Source organism: Leucopleurus acutus, assembly GCF_964270905.1.
Source record: "Leucopleurus acutus genome assembly, chromosome: 2".
NCBI lineage: Eukaryota > Metazoa > Chordata > Mammalia > Artiodactyla > Delphinidae > Leucopleurus > Leucopleurus acutus.
In genome coordinates, this window is record NC_139143.1 from 156582020 (window position 1) to 156604614 (window position 22595).

At 41.4% G+C, this 22595-nt stretch overlaps 1 protein-coding gene across 1 annotated transcript in view; it reads left to right on the forward strand.

Annotated features, from left to right (window-relative positions):
• ZSWIM5 (zinc finger SWIM-type containing 5) overlaps window positions 1-19934 on the forward strand; it is a gene marked incomplete at its 3' end in the record, with an annotated part of 257151 nt that extends 237217 nt beyond the window's left edge. Inside the window, exons 12-14 of the mRNA XM_082833899.1 lie at window positions 17597-17760; window positions 18256-18337; window positions 19072-19934. Of these exons, the coding sequence (XP_082690025.1) occupies window positions 17597-17760; window positions 18256-18337; window positions 19072-19934 (1109 nt within the window). The remainder of the gene's footprint in view (window positions 1-17596; window positions 17761-18255; window positions 18338-19071) is intronic.
• Window positions 19935-22595: the final 2661 nt, after the last annotated feature.

Genomic DNA, 22595 nt, shown 5'->3' on the forward strand with positions numbered 1-22595 from the left:
GCACAGAGGCTTCTTGGTGGCGGCAGCAGCGGCCTTAGCGTCTCATGTCTGTCTCTGGGGTCCGCACTTTTAGTCGCGGCTCGCGCCCGTCTCTGGAGCTCCTTTAAGCAGCGTTCTTAATCCTCTCTCCTCGTGCACCAGGAAATAAAGAGGGAAGAAGAAGTCTCTTGCCTCTTCGGTAGGTCCAGACTTTTCCCCGGACTCCCTCCCGGCTAGCCGCGGTGCACTAACGCCCTGCAGGCTGTGTTCACGCCGCCAACCCCAGTCCTCTCCCGGCGCTCCGACTGAAGCCCGAGCCTCAGCTCCCAGCCCCGCCCGCCCCGGCGGGTGAGCAGACAAGCCTCTCGGGCTGGTGAGTGCCGGTCGGCATCGATCCTCTGTGCAGGAATCTCTCCGCTTTGCCCTCCGCACCCCTGTTGCTGTGCTCTCCTCCGGGGCTCCGAAACTCCCCCCCCCCCCCCCCCCCGCCACCCGCAGTCTCCGCCCACGAAGGGGCTTCCTAGTGTGTGGACACTTTTCCTCCTTCACAGCTCCCTCCCGCTGGTGCAGGACCCGTCCCTATCCTTTTGTCTCTGTTTATTCTTTTTTGTTTTGCCCTACCCAGGTACGTGGGGGGTTTCTTGCCTTTTGGGAGGTCTGAGGTCATCTGCCAGCATTCAGTAGGTGTTCTGTAGGAGTTGTTCCACGTGTAGATGTATTTCTGGTGTATCTGTGGGAAGGAAGGTGATCTCTGCGTCTTACTCTTCCGCCATCTTCCCGGAAGTCCTCAACAACCCATTTTTTTAAATGGAAAAATATCTGAACAGACACTCCACCAAAGAAGATATTCTGCTGGGAAGTAAGCACATGAACATGCTCAATATCATTAGTCCTTAGGGAAATGCAAATTAAAACCACAATAAGAGAAAGGCTAAAATTTAAAAAACAAAAAGCAGCTGTAGTGAAGACTGTAGGAAAGACTGGCAAGGATAAAGAGCAACTGGAGCTCTTGTACATTGCAGGTAGAAACGTAAGTTGTACAACCACTTTGGTAAACCATTTGGCAGTTGCTTAAAAAGTTAAATAGACACCTATGCATATGATCCTTCCATTCCACTCATAGGTATTACCCAAAAGAAATGAAAGCATATATCCATGCAAAGACTTCAACATGCACGTTCATAGTAGCTTTATTTTTAACCAAAAACTGGAAACAATCTAAATATCCATCAGCAGGTGAATGGATAAAAACTGTGATATAACCATACAGTAGAATACTACTCAGTAATGAAAAGGAACGAACTAGTAATACATACTACAACATGGATGAATCTCAAAATGATTATGCTGAGTGAAAGAAGCCAGAGCAAAGGAAAAACAGTGCCTATTGTATTATTCCATTTGTGTAAAATTCTAGAAATGCACACTATGGTGACAGAAAGATGATCAGCAGTTTCCTGAGAATGGGAGCTGGGACAGGTTAGGATGGAAGGGAAGAAGGCATTACCAAGGGTCCCAAGGAAACTTTGGGGCAATGGATATGTCATCAGTAACAGGTCAAGTCACAATCTCATATTACCTAACAGGAAGGAATAAGAATTCAGTATCACTTCTTTTATATTACACCAAAAATACAAACCTTCATCTAATCATGAGGAAACATTAGGCATACCCATATTGAAGGACATTCTACAAAATAACCAGTCTAATCTGCAAAGGTGTCAAGGTTATGAATGTCAAGGGAAGACTCAGGAATTTTTCCAAATTGTCAAAGACTGAAGAGACATGACAAACTAAACATAACACACGATCTTGTATAAAATCTTTATTTGTGTTTATACAAGATCACGTGTTGCATTAAGTTTGTCATGTCTCCTTTGGTGGTAGTAGTACGTCAATATACATTTCCTGATTTTGATAGTTATGTGGCAGGTATGTAGAAGAGTGTCCTTGTTTGCCAGAAATAGACTGCAGAGTCCAAGGAGTGATTGTGTATCACGTCAGTTACTTTCAAATGGTTCGGGGGCAAGAAAATTATGATGCTTGTAGTATTCTTGAAACTTCTCTTTGAGTTTTAAATTATTTCAAAATCAAAGAAAACATTTTGATAAAACATTGTGTTTGCAAAGGTGTAGAGTGGGAGTATAGATTGATAATCCTTTGTGGAGGGCAGTTTGGCATATCTATCAAAATTACAATGTACATGTCCTTTGACCCAGCAATTTCACTTCCAGGATTTTATCTTACAAATATATTTATACAAATGTGAAATGGTATTTGTACAAAGTTATTCACTCCAACATTGTTTGCAACTGCAAAATACTTGAAACATTCTAAATAGCCATCAATAGGAGACTGATTAAATATATTACTTTAGCTCCAAAATCTCTTAACATGGAATTCCCAAACCTGAAAAACTTTGAAAATCCAAACTTTTTTCTAAGTTGACAGCAAAACCTGGCCTCAGCTGATATGAGGCATTAGTTGCTTCTCAGCACTCTTACCAGTCACAGACGTCTCTGCTGTTCACTAATATTGTTTGCCTTTTTCGTTTAGATGGTTGTTATTTTGTCAGTTTGAGTTTAATTGCCCTGTAAAAAATGCCCAGAAAATTGAAGATACTCCTGTGGGTAAGAATAAGAAGCAAAGGAAGCATCCATCTGTCATTAACAATAGCACAGAAAATAGAGTTAGTGCAAAGTTTGATCAGGTATGTCTATGAGAGATCTTACTAAAGAATAAGGTATGGGAATTAACACCACATATGACTTGAAATAATAGGACAAAGAGTTGAAGTTTTACAGGGACAACAATGACCAGAACTAATGAAGAATAGAAATTTTTCAGACGGCAAAAAATGAAGATATTGACACGACCATGATTGAATGGATTCAACAATGAAGCAATGTGAATATGCCACTGACTGGTTTGTTGTTCATGAAACAAGCTAGATGATGCCATGGAAGACTGAACCTTTATGGTGAGTACAGAATATCAGAAGATTGGCTGCATGGGACTTCCCTGGCTGTCCAGTGGCTAAGACTCCGCATTCCCAATGCAGGGGAGCCAGGTTCGATCCCTGCCTGGTCAGGGAACTAGATCCCACATGCAGCAACTGAAGATCCCGCATGCTGCAACAAAGATCCCTCATGCCGCAACTAAGACCCAGTGCAGCAAAATACGTAAATAAATTTTTTTTTCTAAAAGAAAAGGATATTGGCTGCAGAAATTTCAGAAGCATCACGGTATAAAATATCTGGACAACTATGATGAAATAGCTTCTTTTCATGAAGAAGATGAAAATTATATTGACAGTTTGTTAAGGTAATTTTTAATGAAAACCTTAGTCTCAAATATGTATATACGGTGGATGAAACAGCTTTGTTCTGTTCTGTTTTCTTAAAAAAAAATAATAATTAACAATGATTGATGAGCAAACAAGAGGTTTTAAGGACTCTAAGCACAGGTTGAAAGTTCTGGGATGTGCCAATGCAGCAGACAGGTAAAGCTAGAAAAAGCCAACATCCACAATGGTTCAAAGTCATTCAGGGAATTCCCTGGAAGTCCAGTGGTTAGGACTCCGTGCTTTCATTGCCATGGGCCCACGTTCGATCCCTGGTCAGGGAACTAAGATCACACAAGCTGTGCGACAGAGCCAAAAAAAAAAAAAGAAATTGTTCACGATTTATTTATTAGTATATAAACAAAAAAGCATGGGTAATCAAAGAGATAATTTCTACCTGGCTTAATAATCTGTACCAATGGCATGAGTTTATTGCACACAAGCTGGAATGGAAGAAAACTATACTCATTCCTGGACCACTGTTCCACACACATGCCTCATGAACTTCTTGTGACCAAGAAATTTTACTCCCAGGGAAGAGCAAATATAAATATTTATTTGTTTTCATACTAGATACTTGCAGCAGGTAACTCCCAAGTCTTTCTAAGAGAGTTATTGTAGAAGCTTGTTCAGGTATACCTTAATTATGCCATTTACACAGTTGCTGATACTTGATAAATATTTTGCAGAGACTTTGGCTTTTAAAGTGAAGTTGTATATGAAGATATTGAAGGGTTTTGTGTCACTAATGAGAAGATATATAGTGTCATTACTTAACACTAAAAGTTAATAGGCTAAAAGTCTAAAGTCACGAACCTTGCTACTCAAAGTGTGGTCAGCGGACAAGCAGCATAAACATGACTTGCGGGACTTCCCTGGTGGCGCAGTGGTTAAGAATCCGCCTACCAATGCAGGGGACACGGGTTCGAGCCGTGGTCCGGGAAGATCCCACATGCCGCGGAGCAATGAAGCCCGTGTGCCAGAAGTACTGAGCCTGCGCTCTAGAGCCCGCGAGCCACAACTGCTGAGCCCGTGTGCCACAGCTACTGAAGCCCATGCACCTAGAGTCTGTGCTCTGCAACAAGAGAAGCCCCTACAATGAGAAGCCCGTGCACCGCAACGAAGAGTAGCCCCCATTCACCACAACTAGAGAAAGCCTGTGCACAGCAACGAAGACCAAACACAGCCTAAATAAATAAATAAATAAATAAATAAATAAAACATGACTTGGAGGGGCTTCCCTTGTGGCACAATGGTTAGGAATCCACCTGCCGGTGCAGGGGACACGGGTTCAATCCCTGGTCCAGGGAGATAACCACATGCCTCAGAGCAACTAAGCCCATGCGCTGCAACTACTGAAGCCCGTGCGTTCTAGCGCCCACATGCCACAACTCCTGAGCCCGCGTGCTGCAACTACTGAAACCCATGCGCCTAGAACCCACGCTCCGCAACAAGAGAAGCCACTGCAATGAGAAGCCTGCGCACAGCAACAAAGAGTAGCCCCCGGTCGCTGCAACTAGAGAAAGCCCGTGTGCAGCAACAAAGACCCAATGCAGCCAAAAACAAAAACAAACATGACTTGGAAGCTTGTTAGAAATGCAAATTCCCAGACCCAACTAACTCTAGACCTACTGAATCAAAATCTCTGTGGGTATAGCCCAAGAATCTTATGCTTTAAAAAATTCTTCAGATGACTTTTATGCCAACTAAGGTTGTAGAAGCACTGAGTTAGAACAAGCTGACATCAAAAAAATACTGAATATTATGTTATATACCTGTTGTACATTCATTGCAAGATAGAAAAATTGCTAAAATAGTGTTAACCCAAATAAGCATGAGGCTAGTAATGATGACAATGATGATATGTAACACAGATGAAAAATAATCTCCATAGACAGTATGGGGGAAATGTATGAGCAGTTAATCGGCCTTGAATAACATGCATTTATCAGTGAAAAAGGGATTATTGCTGCTTACTTAATTGGAAGAGACTGCTTATATAGAAATCTATGTTAATGAGACACATTATCCTAGAAGTACACCTTTTTTAAGGCCATCTATTGTAGCTGCTTCATCATTAATCTCTATCCTGGCCCATCATTAAATATCCAACTCTAATCTTTGGTGACAATAATAGCAGTGCAGATGAAGCCTTTTGTCCAAGATCCTCAAGAAACCAGATGGAAGAAGTATTTACTGTATGCATATGTACAGATACTTGGCTTGGTTTGAGGTTTTATTGAATGTTTTCCTTAGAAATAAAAGAGTACCAAGTATTTATGGTCTGTATCACACTATTTCATTCATCAGTTTGTTACTGTATCAAAAAACTACAATACTAATTTTGCCATTTATCCTACCTAGTGTGAATATTCATACTTTCACTGCACAAATAGTAATGTGTTTAATTATGGGATGCTGCCTCAGACCTCCTGTATTATATATAATATATGCACAAATTATCTGTATATAACTTTAAAAATAATGAATTCTAAATGCATTCCACACCCAGAGGTTTTGAATAAGCAGCTGTGGACCTATACGTACATAAATGGGATACTATGCAGCCATTTAAAAGAACAAGAATCTCTTTATGTACTGATGTGGAATAATCTCTAAGATATACTGATATGTAGGGGGAAAATGACATGTAAATCTGTATATACTATGCTACCATTTGTGGATTTTTTTTAAAGGAGAGGAAACAAAGTATTTCCTTGTTATGCATAGAATATCCTGGAAGGTAAAACAAAAACTATTGGTTGTGTACCGAGTTAGAATTGGATGAATGTGGGTCAGAGGTAAGGGGGAGAAAGAATTTTTCATTATTTACCTTTTGTATCTTTTCAACATTGAACCATGTGAATATTTCCAAAATTTTAAATTATAAATGTAAAAAGAAACATCTCAAATTGAAATGCAAAAATTAAAAAAGAATGGGGGTGGGGGAACCCAGAACAGAATATCTGAGAACTGTAAGACAATTACAAAAGAGATATTTTGGGTTGGCCAAATAAGATGTTATGGAAAAACCTGAATGAACTTTTTGACCAACCCAATAACATATGCAGTATATTCTGCGATACCCAAAGGAGAAGAAAGAAAAGGGCAAAGGAAATATTTGAAGTAATAATAGCTGAGAATTTTCCAAAATTAGTGACAGAAACCAGAACACAGATCCAGGAAGATCAGAGAACACCAAGTAGGATGAATACCAAAAAGTTTTCTCCTAGCCATGTCCTATTCAAACTGCAGAAAATCAAAAACCAGGAGAAAATCTTGAAAGAAGACAGAGAACAAGACAACCTTACCTATAGAGAAACAAGGATAAGAATTACATCAACTTCACTTTATAAACCATGCAAGCAAGAGGGAGTGAAGTGAAATATTTAAAATGTTGCAAGAAAAAACCACCAACCTAGAATGCAGTATCCAGACAAATTAGCCTTCAAAAGTAAAGGAGAAATAAAGACTGTCTCAGACAAAGGCTGTAGACAATAAATTGCAAGAAATCCTTCATAGGGAAGAAAAATGATAGAGCTGAAACTCAAATCTTTGTGAAGAAAGGAAGAGTGTTAGAGAAGGAATAAATAAAGGTACAATAATCCTTTGGGTTTTTAAAAAAATTCTTAATTGAACTAATAGATAACTGCTTGTTCAAAATAATAATAGCAATGTATTGGGTTACTATAGTTTAAAGATAAATGAAAGCAATGATGTTATAGACAGAGGGAAGAATTGGGAATACTATTATAAGGTACCTTATGAAGTGGTATAGTTATTTGAAAATGGACTTAGATTAGTTGTAAATGTATACTGCCACTCTAGGGCAAACACTAAAGTAATTTTTTGAAGAAATAGAATCGTGAGAAGAGAAAATTGAATTATGTAAAATGCTCAGTTTAAAACAGAGAAGGCAGAAAAGAGGAAAGTTTTTTTTTTTTTAAAAAAAGAAAAATGCAGTGAATAAAAAACAGTTACAAATATGGTAGATATTAATCCAAATATATCAGTAATCATTTTAAATGTCTTTTAAATGGTATAAATATACCAATTAAAAGACAGATTGGAGAACTTACATAGTAAAAATTATTTCAATTTTCTTGATTTATTGTAAGTTTCTTTGTGGTAATAATCCCTCTCAGCATATTTTAATGACATATACCTAGTGACTAATCAACAAACACTAGTCTATAATAGAAACGATGGTTGACCTACTGCATTTACATGGCTATCTGTAGGAATGCTTATGAAGCATTTATCACCAATGCCACTTGCTAGCAATTACTTGATTTTCCATGTCAGCATAATTTTAATAAATTTTGTATCCCAAAAGAGAATGATTGCTTCCTCCCCCAAGAATTTACAGTAGAGTTTTTTGCCTTCTTGTTTATGGGGAAAAAAATAAAGGAAATTTTGAGATTAAAAAAAAAAAAAGACTGGAAAAGAAAAAGTTAATCCCCTGGTGGTCTGGTGGTTAGGACTCCATGCTTCCACTGCAGGGGGCCCAGGTTTGATCCCTGGTTGGGGAACTAAGATCCTGCAAGCCACATGGTTCGGCCAGGCGGGAAAAAAAAAAACAGACAGACTGACAGTGGATTTAAAAAGAAAAAAAGAAAAAAAAAGACCCAAGTATATGTTGTCTACAAGAAACCCAGTTTAAATATAAAGACACAGAGTGAAAGTAAAGGGAAGGGATCGATGACCTAAATATAAGAGCTAAAGTCATAAATTTCATAAGAGAAAATAGGAGTAAATCTTCATGACCTTGGATATGACAATAGAGTCTTAGATTATGATACCAAAAGCATGAGCAGCAAAAGAAAAGAATAAATTGGACCTCATCAAAGTTAAAAACTTTTGTTCAGGGGGCTTCCCTGGTGGTGCAGTGGTTGAGAATCTGCCTGCTAATGCAGGGGACACGGGTTCGAGCCCTGGTCTGGGAGGATCCCACATGCCGCAGAGCAGCTAGGCCCGTGAGCCACAACTACTGATCCTGCGCGTCTGGAGCCTGTGCTCCGCAACAAGAGAGGCCAGGATAGTGAGAGGCCCGCGCACCACGATGAAGAGTGGCCCCCGCTTGCCACAGCTGGAGAAAGCCCTCGCACAGAAACGAAGACCCAACACAGCAAAAATTAATTAGTTAATTAATTAAACCACATTAGAGAATGGCTGAAAACACTTTAAAAAAAAAAAAACTTTTGTTCATCAAAGGACATTATCAAGAAAGTGAAAAGACAACTTAAAGGATGGAAGAAAATATTTATAAATTGTATATCCGATAAGGGCTTAACATACAGAATATGTAAAGAACTACAATTCAACAACAAAACGATAAACAACTGAATTTTAAAGTGGGCAAAAGACTTGAAGAGACAGTTCTCCAGAGAAGATACACAAATGGCTTATAAGCACATGAAAAAAAACCTCAACATCATTAGTCATTAGGGAAATGCAAATCAAGACCACAATGAGATACCAGTTCACACCCACTAGAACGGCGTTTTTTTGGCCACGCAGTGAGGCCTGTGGGATCTTAGTTCCCGAAGGACTGAACCCAGGTCCCCCTGCAGTGAAGCATGGAGTCCTATGGTGAGGATGTGGAGAAACTGAAATCCTTTTACATTGCTGGTGGGAATGTAAAGTGATTCAGCTGCTGTGGAAAATAGTGTGATGATTCCTGAAATTTTTAAATAGAATTAACATATCCAATAATTCCACTCCTAGGTATATGCCCAAAAGAATTGAAAACAAGGACTCAAAACAGGTACTTTATATGCCAGTGTTCATTGCAGCATTATTCACAATAGCCAAAAGCTGGAAACAACCCAAGTGTCCATCAGCATATGAATGGATAAACAAAATATGGCATATACATACAATGGAATATTATTATTAAGTCATTAAAAAGAAATGTTCTGATAACATGCTACAACATGGGGTAACCTTGAAGACATTATGCTAAGTGAAATAATTCAGACACAAAACAGTTATTGTATGATTCCACATATAGGTCTAGGATAGACAAATTAATAAAGATAGAGAGTAGAAGTTACCAGGGGCTAAAGGGAGAAACAATGGTGAGTTACTGCTTAATGAGTACAGAGTTTCTGTTTAAGATGATAAAAATATTTTGGAAATAGATGGTGCTGGTATTTATACAATGAATGATATTTCACAATGGTGAATATGATTAACACCACTCAGTTGTATACTTTAAAATAATTAAAATAGCAAGTTTTATTTTATATATATATATATATATATATTTTTTTTTTTTTAACCACAGTTAATAGATAGGCAGTGTTAAAACAAGCAAATACACCCTAAGTACAAACACTGAACAGCACTGGGCTTCATTTATATCCTGTACCTTTAGGCAGATATTTAACTCTTCTGTGACTGAGTTTGTATGCTTTACCTTTCCATATATTTTGAACTAAAAACAGAGGCCAGGGCTTAAACAAATAAACCACATAATATGAGGTGTTGTCAGCACTCTGGCCCCCACTTTCCATACCTTGGAGACTCACTATCAAACCAACTGCACTGAAAGCAGGAAGAGTCTGGAAAAGATATTCTCTCAGGAAAGCATGCATACTCGTTGAGGCAGTTTGTTATTTTCATCTTAAAAACTATTTCTTAACCACAGTCAGCTCCCTTCAACAACTAAGTAAAGTATGGAGAAAGGTATACGATGTTAACACAAATCAAGAGAAAGCTGGAATGCCTATGTTAATCAAAAAAAAGCAGACTTCAGTACATGGGAAACTATTAGGGATAAAGAGGGGGCACTACAGGGTTTCCCTGGTGGCGCAATGGTTAAGAATCCACCTGCCAATGCAGGGGACACGGGTTCGAGCCCTGGTCCGGGAAGATCCCACATGCCGCGGAGCAGCTAAGCCTGTTTGCCACAACTACTGAGCCTGAACTCTAGAGCCCGCGAGCCACAACTACTGAAGCCCGCGTGCCTAGAGTCCATGCTCCACAACAAGAGAAGCCACCGCAATGAGAAGCCCGCGCACCGCAACGAAGAGTTACCCCCACTCGCTGCAACTAGAGAAAGCCCATGCACAGCAACGAAGACCCAACGCAGCCAAAACTTAATTGATTAATTAATTTTTAAAAAGAGGGGCATTTCATAGTGATAAAGGGGTCAGTTCTCCAAGAAATCATAATAATCCTTAATGTATATGCATCTAACAACAAAGCATCAAAATATGTGAGGCAAAAAACTGATAGAGGGCTTCCCTGGTGGCGCAGTGGTTGGGAGTCCGCCTGCCGATGCGGGGGACACGGATTTGTGCCCCGGTCCGGGAAGATCCCACATGCCGCGGAGCGGCTGGGCCTGTGAGCCATGGCCGCTGAGCCTGCACATCCAGAGCCTGTGCTCCGCGACGGGAGAGGCCGCGGCAGTGAGACGCCCGCGTACCGAAAAAAAAAAACTGATAGAACTGCAAGGAGAAATGGACAAATCCACTGAGAATTCACAATACCTCTATCAGTAATTGGTAGATCAGGCAGGCAGAAAAGTAAGGTATACTTGAACTGAACAGCACCATCAATTAACTGGATCTAATTAACGTTGGTAAAATACTTCCTCAAACAACAATAGAATGCACATTCTTTTCAAGCTCACATGGAATGTTCACCAAGATAGACCACATTCTGGACCATAAAACACACCTCAATAAATTTAGAAGAATAGAAATCATACAAAGTATACTCTCAGGTCACAGTGGAATTAAACTAGAAATTAAGAACAGAAGGATAACTGAAAAAACTCCCCCAAAATATGGAGTTTAAACAACACACTTCTAAGTAACACATGGATCAAGATGACGTCTTGAGAAATTTTTAAATATTTTGAACTAAATGAAAGTTAAAATGCAACTAATCAGAAATGTAGGATGCAGTGAAAGCAGTGCTTGGAGGGAAATTTTATAGCGTTAAATGCAAATGTTAGAAAAGGAATATTTGCAACCAATAATCTATTACCTCACACCTGTTAGAATGGCTATTATCAAAAAGATAAGAGATGTGGAGTGCACTGTTGGTGGGAATGTAAATTGGTATAGCCACTCTGGAAAACAGTATAGAGGTTTCTCAAAAAATTAAAAAATAGAAATACCATGTATGGTCCAGCAATCCCACATCTGGGCATATATCCAAAGGAAATGAAATCACTATCTCAAAGAGATATCTGCACTCCCATGTTAATTGCATTGCAGCATTATTCACAATAGCCAAGATTTGGAAACAATGTAAGTGTCTGTTGACAGATGAATGGATAAAGAAAATGTAGTATGTATACAGACATGTACATACACACACAATGGAATATTATTCAAACATAAAAAGGAAATCCAGTCATTTGCAACTTTGAGGGCATTATGCTAAGTGAAATAAGTCAGAGAAAGACAAATGTATGATCTCACATATGTGAGAATCTAAAAAAAGCTGAACTATAGAAACAGAGAGTAGATTGGTGGTTGACAGGGGGTAGGGGGTGGGAGAAATGGGGTGATGTTGGTCAAAGGATACAAACATCCAGTAACATGAATAAGTTCCGGGGATCTAATATGGTAACTATAGTTAACATGGTGACTATAGCTAACTGTATTGTATACTTGAAATTTGCTAAAAGAGTAGATCTTAAATGTTCTTGCCTCAATGAAAAAAAAGAAAAAGGTAACTGTAAGGTGATGAATATGTTAACTAACCTTATTGTGGTAATCATTTGCAATAAATATATCAAGTCACATTATACACCTTAAACTAAAACAATATTATATGTCAATTATGTCTCAATAAAGGTGAGGGGGAATAAAATAAAATAAGCTTCCACCTTAGAAAACTAGAAAAAGAAGAGCAACGCTGGCAGAAAAAAAAAAAAAGATAATAAAAAAATTAGAGCAGAAGTCAATGAAACTGAAAATAGGAAAACATGAGAAAATTAAAGAAAGCGAAAGCTAGTTCTTTCTAAAGATCAATAAAACTGATAAACCTCTAGCCAGGCTAGCCAAAAAACAAAAACAAACAAATAAAAAAAGATGCCATAAATTACTAATATCTTAAATGAAAAGAGGGGCCATCATTATTGATCCATGGATGTTAAAAGGATAATGAAGGAATATTATGAAAAACAGTATTCTCTAAAATTTGATATCTTAGATGATAAAACGGACCAATTCCTTGAAAAACACAATCTACCAAAACTCACACATGGAGAAATAAATAATAAATAAATAAATCTAGGTCTACATCTGTTAAAGAAATTGAATCAGTAATCTTCCAAACAGAAAGCACGTGGCCCAGATGATTTCACTGGTGAGTTCTATCAAATACTTGAAAAAAATGATACCAACTCTCTGCAGTCTCTTCCAGAAAATAGAAGCAGAGAGAACACTTCCTAACTCATCCTACGAGGCCAGCATTACCTAATACCAAAACCAGATAAAGACAGTACAAAAAAGGAGAACTACATACCAATATCACTCATGGACATAAATGCAAAAAATCCTCAACAAAATATTAGCAAACTGAATCCAACAAAGTGTGAAAAGAATTATACACCATGACCAAGTGGGATTTATTCCAGGAATGCAAGGCTGATTCAGCACTTGAAAATCAATTAATGTAATCCATTACATCCACAGGCTAAAGAAGAAAGATCATATGATTATACTAATAGACACAGGAAAAAAACATTAACAAAGGCCAACACCTATTCATAATTTAAAAAAAAACAAAACAAAACCTCTCAGCAAATTAGGAATAGAAGAGAACTTATTCAACTTTATAAAGAACATCTAGAAAGAACCTCCAGCTACCATCATACTTAATGGAGAGAACATAGATGCCTTCCCCTGAAGATCAGAAATAGGACAAGAATATCACCTCTCACCACTCCCATTCAACATTATACGGGAAGTCCTAGCTAATGAAATGAGACAAGAAAGGAAAGAAAAGGTATATAGGTTGGAAAGGAAGAAATAAAACTGTCTTTGTTTGCAGATGACTTGATTGTCTATGTTAAATCCCAAAGAATCAAGAACAAACTGAAACTATGACTGATTATGGTAAGGTTGCACGATACAAGGGTAATATACAAAAGTCAATTGCTTTCCTCTATACCAGCAATGAACAGTTGGAATTTTAAGTTAAAAACCACAATACCATTTACATTAGGACCCCTCAAAAAAGTACTAAGAAAAATCTAACAGAATATGTACAAGATCTATATGAGGAAAACGATAAAACTTTGAGGAAAGAAACCAAAGAAGATCTAAATGAATAGATATTCCATGTCCATTAATAGGAAGACTCAATACTGTTATTATGTCAGTGCTTCCTAACTTGATCTATAAATTCAGTAGTACAGTCTCAACCAAAATCCTAGCATTTTATTTTGTGGATATCGATAAACTCTCTTTATATGGGAAAGCAAAAGACCTAGAATAGCCAATACAATATTGAAGAACAAAGTTGGAGAACTAACACCATCTGACTTCAAGACAGTATAAAGCTACAGTAATCAAATAGTGTGGTATTGGCAAAAGAATAGACAAATAGTTCAATGGAACAGAATATAGAGCTCAGAAATAGACCCACACAAATATAGTCAACTGATCTTTGACAGAGGAGAAAAGGACAGTCTTTTCAACAAATGGTACTGGAAGAACTGTACATCCACATTTAAAAAAATGAATATAGACACTGACCTTACACCTTTCACAAAAATTAATTCAAAATGTATCAGACATAAAGGTAAAACACAAAATTATAAAACTTCTAGAAGATAACACAGGAGAAAATCTAGGTGACCTTGGGTTTGGCAATAACTTTTTTTTTTGGCCACGCCGTGCAGCTTGTGGGATCTTAGTTCCAGGACCAGGGATCGAACCTGGGCCCCCCGCATTGGAAGCGTGGAGTCCTAACCACTGGACCGCCAGGGAATTCCCAGCAATAACTTTTTAGATACAACACCAAAATTACAATCCATGAAAGAAAACACTGATAAGTAGGACGTCATTAAAGTTTAAAACTTACGTGAAAAACACTGAAAAGACAAGCCACGGACTGGGAGAAAATATCTGCAAAGCAATATCTGATAAAGGACTTGTATCCCAAATACACAAATAACTCTTAAAACTCAACAATAAGGAAAACAAACAACTGAATTTTAAAATGCACTGAAGACCTGAACTGATGCCTTACCAAACAAGATATATAGATGGCAAACAAGCATATAAAAAGATATTCAGCATGATATGTCATTTGGGGAATGCAAATTAAAACAAAAGCTAGAAACCACTACATACCTATTAGAATGGCTAAAATCCAAAACACTGACAACACCAAACACTAGTGAGGATGTGGCGCAGCAGGGACTCATTCATTCCTGGTGTGAATGCAAAAGGTCCAGCCACTTTGGAAGACAGTTTGGCAGTTTTTTTACAAAGCTGCACATAGTCTAACTATATGATTCAGCAGTCATGTTCCGAAGTATTTACCCAAATAAGTTGGAAACTTATGTCCACACAAAAACCAGCACACAAATGTTTATAGCACCTTTATTTGTAATTGCCAAGAACTGGAAGCAACCAAGATGCCCTGCAGTAGGTGAATGGATAAACAAACTGAGGTAGATCCATACGATGGGATAGCATTTACCAATAAAAAGAAATGAGCTACCCTTCAATAAATGGTGCTGGGAAAACTGGAGAGCTACATGTAAAAGAATGAAATTAGAACATTCTCTAACCCTATATACAAAAATAAACTCAAAATGAATCAAAGACCTAAATGTAAGACCAGAAACCATAAAACTCCTTGAAGAAAACACTCTGACATAAATCGTAGCAATGTTTTTTTGGATCTGTATCCTAAAGCAAAGGAAATAAAAGCAAAAATAAACAAATGGGACCTAATTAAACAACGCTTTTTGCACAGCAAAAGAAACCATCAACAAAATGAAAAGACTACCTACTGAATGGGAGAAAATATTTGCAAATAATATGACCAAGAAGGGGTTAAATCCAAAATATATAAACAGCTCGTATAACCTAACATCAAAAAAACAAAACAACCTGATTAAAAGACGGGCAGAAGACCTGAACAGACATTTTTCAAAATGTCTATTTGGAATGCTCAACAGGCACTAAAAAGATGCTCAATATCATTAATCATCAGAGAAATGCAAATTAAAACCACAATGAGATAATCACCTCACAGCTGTCAGAATGGCTGTCCTCAAAAAGAACACAAATAACAAAGGTTGGCGAGGATGTGGAAAAAAGGGAACCCTCACACACTGTTGGTGGAAATGTAAATTGGTGCAGCCACTGTGGAATATGATATGGAGAGTTCTCAGAAAACTAAAAATAGAAATACGACATGACCCAGCAATTCCACTCCTGGGTATATATCCAAAAAATATTAAAACACTAATTCAAAAAGATACATGTACCCCAGTGTTCATAGCAGCGTCATTTACAATAGCCAAGAAATGGAAGCAACCTAAGTGTCCATCAACAGATTAATGGATAAAGAGATGGTACACCACCTAGAGGGGTGGGATAGGGAGGGTGGGAGGGAGACCCAAGAGGGAGGGGATATGGGGATATATGTATATGTATAGCTGATTCACTTTGTTATACAGCTGAAACTAACACAACAATGTAAAGCAATTATACTCCAATAAAGATGTTAAAAAAAAAAAGGAAGAGATGGTATAGATAGATATACAATGGAATACTGCTCAGCCATAAAAAAGAACAAAATTTTGCCATTTGCAACAACATGGATGACTTGGAGGGAGTTCTACTAAGTAAATTAAGTCAGACAGAGAAAGACAAATATTGTATGATAGCACTTTTATGTGAAATCTAAAAAAATACAACAAACTAGTGAATATAACAGAAAAGAAACAGACTCACAAATATAGAGACCAAACTTGTGGGGAATTCCCTGGTGGTCCAGTGGTTAGGCCTCCGTGCTCTCACTGACAAGGGCCTGGGTTCAGTCCCTGGTCAGGGAACTAAGATCCCACGAGCCGCGCGGTGCGACCAAAAAAAAAACAAAGTCTATTAAATGTTTTAATTGTTTTTAAAGATGATAGAAGAAAAAAAGGTAATCTCTCAATCCTGACACCCAAAGATAACTACTACTACTAAGACGGTTTTATAATAAATATTCCCAGGTATTTCCTGTTCATATATGTGTGCACACACATGCTGTACACAAACAGACTGCTACTTATCTCTTTTATATAAAAGTAGAATCATAGGGCTTCCCTGGTGGCGCAGTGGTTGAGAGTCCACCTGCCGGTGCAGGGGACGTGGGTTCATGCCCCGGTCCGGGAAGATCCCACATGCCGCGGAGCGGCTGGGCCCGTGAACCATGGCCGCTGAGCCTGCGCGTCCAGAGCCTGTGCTCTGCAACGGGAGAGGCCACAACAGTGAGAGGCCCGCGTACCGCAAAAAAAAAAGAAAAAGTAAAATCATAGAATATTAACTATACACAAATTTTTTATCATTCCCCCAACAACCTTAAAAGGTTATTTTTTCCATTACTTCCATGAAGTAACTGATCTGGTAAATGGCTGAACTAGGTTCACTTCCCAATGTATTTTACTCCAAAGTCTGTATACTCTTACCACTGCACCTCTTGGTAAAACATAAGACCTACTTTTTGTTCTATCTTTACTTCACATTTTACCCCCTCAGAAGATACACCAATCTTTCATATACCCTACTGCCATTATACAGTGACCTTCACATCATATGGTACACATGGCATTCCTGCAATGTATTCCTTAACTCTGTGCACTCATACTTGCCTACTGGGTAGGAAGTGGTGGCCCAGCTCCTTTTTGCTCCAGGGAGCTGTACTGAGGAACAAACTGTGGGACTGGCATACTTTTTTGGCAATAATGTGGCTTCCTTCTCCTGTATAAGTAGCTCTCAAAATTCAGATGTTCTAGAAAATGACTTCTGGGACCTAAAGATCCTGAGGGAAAAGAGGGTGAGGGGTAGAGGCAGATGAAAAGGTGGAGAGAGGTGAATTCATGTGGGTGCCTGGGGAAGGAAGGAGCCTCCAGTGGGTTCAGTGGAGACAGAGCTTGACCACCCAGAAGAGATGGTGGCCTTCAGAAGCACTCAGTGCATTGATAGCCATCAGTTCAACCAGTACCTGTTGTTCCCTGTTCTTCCCTGTTCAGGGAAGCTTTAAAGAAGACCTTGTCCCTGCCCCTTCTCTCGGCACCTGTAGGAGACACTCTGAGGCTCCGCACAATCCTGGAAGCAATACAGAAGCACATCCATTCTTCCTCCCTCATCTTCAAACTGGCCCAAGATGCATTCAAGATTGCAACACCCACGGACAGTAGTACAGACAGCACCCTGCTCAACGTGGCCCTGGAGCTGGGGTTACAGGTATGGAGGACGAGCGGGCCATCCCCACTTTAGACTTCTGGCCTAGTGACAACTGGTAGAAGATAAGATCCCACGGGGACTGGAGTGGGCATGGGCCAGGACTGGTTCTTTCTCTGTCCCCAGGACACAGCTTCTAGGCTAGACACAAGGTAAGGACTCAACATTGGCCTCTGTTTTGAAGTTACGGCCAGTTAAGCAGTGTAGCCTTAGGCTCCACAGGGTCCCCATCTTCTCCGTACCCCACCCCCATTCCTCCAAGTCAAGCAAAGTGTGGTAATAAGGGCTTTATTCATTACAGGTCATCAGAGGAGTGTTCTATCTGGTAGCAGGGGTGGGGCAGAAATTAAACAAACCCATCTGTAGTTATCAGGGGAGAGATGGCTGTTTAAGGCACCAATAAATACTTGTTGCATAAATGAATGGCAAGGGGGAGTGGGGAGGGGGAGGTTATAGCCATTATGCTTAGCCAACTGGGAAGGCTGCTTTTTTGCCCAGGTGATGAGGATGACCTTATCAACCCTTAACTGGAGGCGCCGGGAGATGGTGCGGTGGTTGGTGACATGTGCTACAGAAGTGGGTGAGTCTCCCAGCTCCCTGTACCCCCAGGGGAAAGGATTCCTAGGCCCTACTCTTGGGACAGGACAACGAATTTAGAGCTCTCATATTCCTATTACTGATGGCTAGGAAAGGATGAGGCTGCTGGTAGGAGAAGATGGCCTCTGTTCAGCCTGACCAAACTCTGCCCTCACTGCTTGGACCATACCCTGCTGTCAGCAGCACTTTGACCCTCTGATCAGAGACATTCTGAGAGAGTGAATTTTCAGCCACAAGTACTCAAGTGTAGCCTTGGGAGGTAGTTGGCCCAGTGGTTTGGTCCCAGTCCCTGTCCATGATTCTGAGAAACCCCAAACAACTTGGAGGCTCGGGACCCCATCTAGAGCCCAAAGCCCCAGCACAAGACTCTACCCTGAGAGGCCCCACTTCAGCTAGAACCCCCAGGCAGATCTGCGACTCCTGCCTTGGGGCAGGCAAACCACAGGCTCTGTTGCTCCATCCTTGTGAGGGGCTTAGAGCACCTGCAGAAACCTTCAACACTCTCACCTGGGGAAGGAAGGGATGGGAAGAGACCCCAAACAGGGTCTGGGCGTCTGGGTTGTTCCCCTTGCCCTGGTTGCCTCAGATCATCTCGCGGCTGCTGAGAAGGAGGGAGAACTCGTCTCTGCAGGCCAAGTTCTGACCCCAAACGGTAGTCTGGGCAGACCTGGATCAGGTCCCGGATGGCCACGGCTGAGCTCAGGCTCTCCCTGACAGGTGTGCAGGCCCTGGTGAGCATCCTGCAGAGCTGGTACACACTCTTCACCCCCACCGAGGCGACCAGCATTGTGGCTGCCACAGCCGTATCCCACACCACTATCCTGCGCCTCAGTCTTGACTATCCACAGCGGGAGGAGCTGGCTAGCTGTGCTCGCACGCTGGCCCTGCAGTGTGCTATGAAGGATCCACAGAGCTGCGCCCTGTCGGCCCTTACACTCTGTGAGAAGGACCACATCGCCTTTGAAGCAGCCTACCAGATTGCCATTGATGCTGCTGCTGGCGGCATGACTCACTCACAGCTGTTCACCATCGCCCGCTACATGGAGCTCCGTGGCTACCCGCTACGTGCCTTCAAGCTGGCCTCACTGGCCATGAGCCATCTCAACCTGGCCTACAACCAGGACACCCACCCGGCCATCAACGATGTGCTCTGGGCGTGTGCCCTCAGCCACTCCCTGGGCAAGAATGAGCTGGCGGCCCTGATTCCCCTGGTGGTGAAGAGTGTGCACTGTGCCACAGTGCTTTCAGACATCCTACGGCGCTGCACGGTCACTGCACCTGGCCTGGCCGGCATCCCAGGCCGCCGCAGCTCGGGAAAGCTTATGTCCACCGACAAAGCTCCCCTGCGCCAGCTGCTGGATGCCACCATCAATGCCTATATCAACACCACACACTCGCGCCTGACACACATCAGCCCTCGCCACTACGGAGAGTTCATTGAGTTTCTGAGCAAGGCCCGGGAGACCTTCCTGCTGCCGCAGGATGGCCACCTGCAGTTTGCCCAGTTCATCGACAACCTGAAACAAATCTACAAAGGCAAGAAGAAGCTGATGCTGCTGGTGCGAGAGCGCTTTGGCTGAGAGAGCAGATAGCTCGCTGCTGGGGCATCCTGCACTCCCAGGTATCATCTGGTCAGGCCAAGGACACAAACATTTGTCCACCCTGAGAGGACTCTGAGCACCTGTGGCTGAAGCCAGAGGACCACAGGGCTAAGCATGGGGAGAGTCCAGCTCTAGCCAACATGCCTTGTCAAGGTTCTCACAACAGCCCACTGTTCCTGGAGGAGCTGGGCCCTGCAGACCGATCAGAAACCCCACACATGCCACCTCACGCCCCGCTATCCTGCGTGTCCTGGGCATTGGCCCTCTCTCCTTGGCAAACACAGAACACTGTTCCGTCTCAGGGATTGCTTAACCAGAGAAACAGAAGCATTTATGGTACTGTAAATACTATAGTATATGTGTTGCCAATTACATTGTAAAATTGTAACTATTTATAATTCTGGTTCTAATCTGATGGGTAGCTGTGGGTGGGAAGATAGGCTTGTTTTCTGAGGAGATTCACAACCGTTTCTCAGGTTTCCCTTGCAGAGGATATGCTATTGGCAGTGGAAGAGTGGGGGTGGCAGAGAGAAAAATGGCCATTAGAGTAAACCCCAAGTCTAGTCTATGCAGAAACTCCGGCCTGCAGATGGGCATTGACAGCCCGGTGATGGGTGAGGGGCAGGGCCTGGTCTTGACTTAGACTTTCACCTCACGAAGCCATGGGGACACAGAAGCTCTTGCTCCTGCCTCACACAGCCTCTCTCTCTGGGAGCCTGCCGAGCTCCTGAGAAACAAGGGCAGGGAGAAGGTGAAGGTCTGGGAGGCCACTGGGCTTATAATGTTCATCTTCTCTGGTCACCTTTGTGTTAGACAGCATCTGGTTTCATCTCTAATTACACTTGTGTGTGTGTGGATCTGGATGGCTACGTACGTGCATCTGTGCGCATAGATATATCTGTGCATGCCTGCATGTGCACATGTATATTTATGTGTATCTGTGTCAGGTCTGTGTCTGTGTAAAGACATGTCTGTGTACTGGATGGTGGGTTTCTGTGTGAGGGTATACACATTTGTGAACATATAAAAATACATATCTGTGTGTGTGTGTGTTGATGTTTGTCAATGCATGTGTAGTGTTTGTGTATCTGGGCACACGTAAGTGCATGTGTATAAACATGTCCGTGTCTGTGTGTAACTGTGTATATTTCCACATGTAGGTTTGTCTGTGAATTCATGTTTGAGGATCTGCCTGAATGTGTCCCTTCTCTTTTTGCCAGATCTCTCATCCACATTTCTCTTATTCTCTCACCAGCTAAACATGTTCCTTATCTCTGGGCCTCCTTTATTCACCATTGTCTCACCAAACAAGCTTCTAAGCACTAGTCTCCCTCTGCCCTGAGTGGCTCCTTCAGTGCCACATTTCTCTTCTTACCCTGTACTTGCTTTCTTCCCCTGCCTTTCTACCTCAAGCTTCCTCTGCCTGCTTCTGTCACAGTCCCATTGGTCATTGGTTTGGAGGCTGCGGCTGGAATGCATTTCGCCTTTTCCTTTCCGACTAGTTTCTAGCTCTAGTGGGCAACCCGTCTTAGCCCTGGCTGACCTCCACAGCGTATCATGTTCCTGCTACCTTCCTGACCCCTCTGCTCAGCCTGGAAGTGTAATAGGAGGTAGCACAGGCATTCAGAAGAGTCATTTAGATGCCAGTGTCTTGGTGGTTACTGTTCCATGTTTTAGTTCCCCAGTAGGGGGTGGGGTGTGACAGGGAAGGGGTGGTATAGTTAGAGTGTGAACCAAGGACCTCTTTGTCTGCTTTACTTTCCTGTCTTTGACAAACTGTTTGTGTCACTTTTTTTTTCTCCACACTAACCAGTAAGTTGCATTTGCTGTTTGTGGCTACCAAAGTCTCACCGTCCAGCTACGGGCCCAACAACCTCTCAGCCCAATAGGTTGGTTTAAAAAAAAAAAAAAAGACAACGCCACTCCCATTTCTGTATCACAATTGCCGTTTTTTAGCAAGTGTGTGAACTCACAGTGCTTTTCTATGAATAAATCCTGGATCACAGAAAAGATCATTTTTCTAAAATCAGAAATTGTGTTCTTTCAATAAATGGGGCCCTTCTCTCTTCTCCATCACCTGGCTGGGACAGGGAGCTGGTTAGGCTATACAGCACAGTGGGTTCCTAATGGTCTAAGATGTGGAATGACAAATGAAGAATTTCCTACTGCACCACACCCCTCTCCAGAGCTCACAGGCCTGTCAGAGCCTGATCCCAGGGAGTAGGTACCACCACGAAAAGCGGAAACAGCAAGATACTGAGGAAATTAGAGGGTATGCACAGAAAAGAATGCAGGGCAACTGGCCCTGTGTCCCACTCTGGTCTATACACCCTTCCCTCCCCAGACACAAAGCCCTGTCAATTTGGCCTCATATGCTATAGGGACCCCATTTCCCGGCAAATGTCACAGCTCTAGCTCCTAGGAAGATCTGCACAGCCCCATGTAGCTCTGGGGCTTGGAGATCTGAGAGCAAAATGGTGGTAAAGGTCCTGACATTAAGTCCTACATACATATTCACTGATACCCGAGGTCCCATGACTTGTGGGAGAGGATGCAGAAAGAGGCCCAGGGAAGGAAGAGGCTAAGAAGGAACTGAGGATAACAGCACAGATCTTTCACAAACAAAACCACACGCAAGAC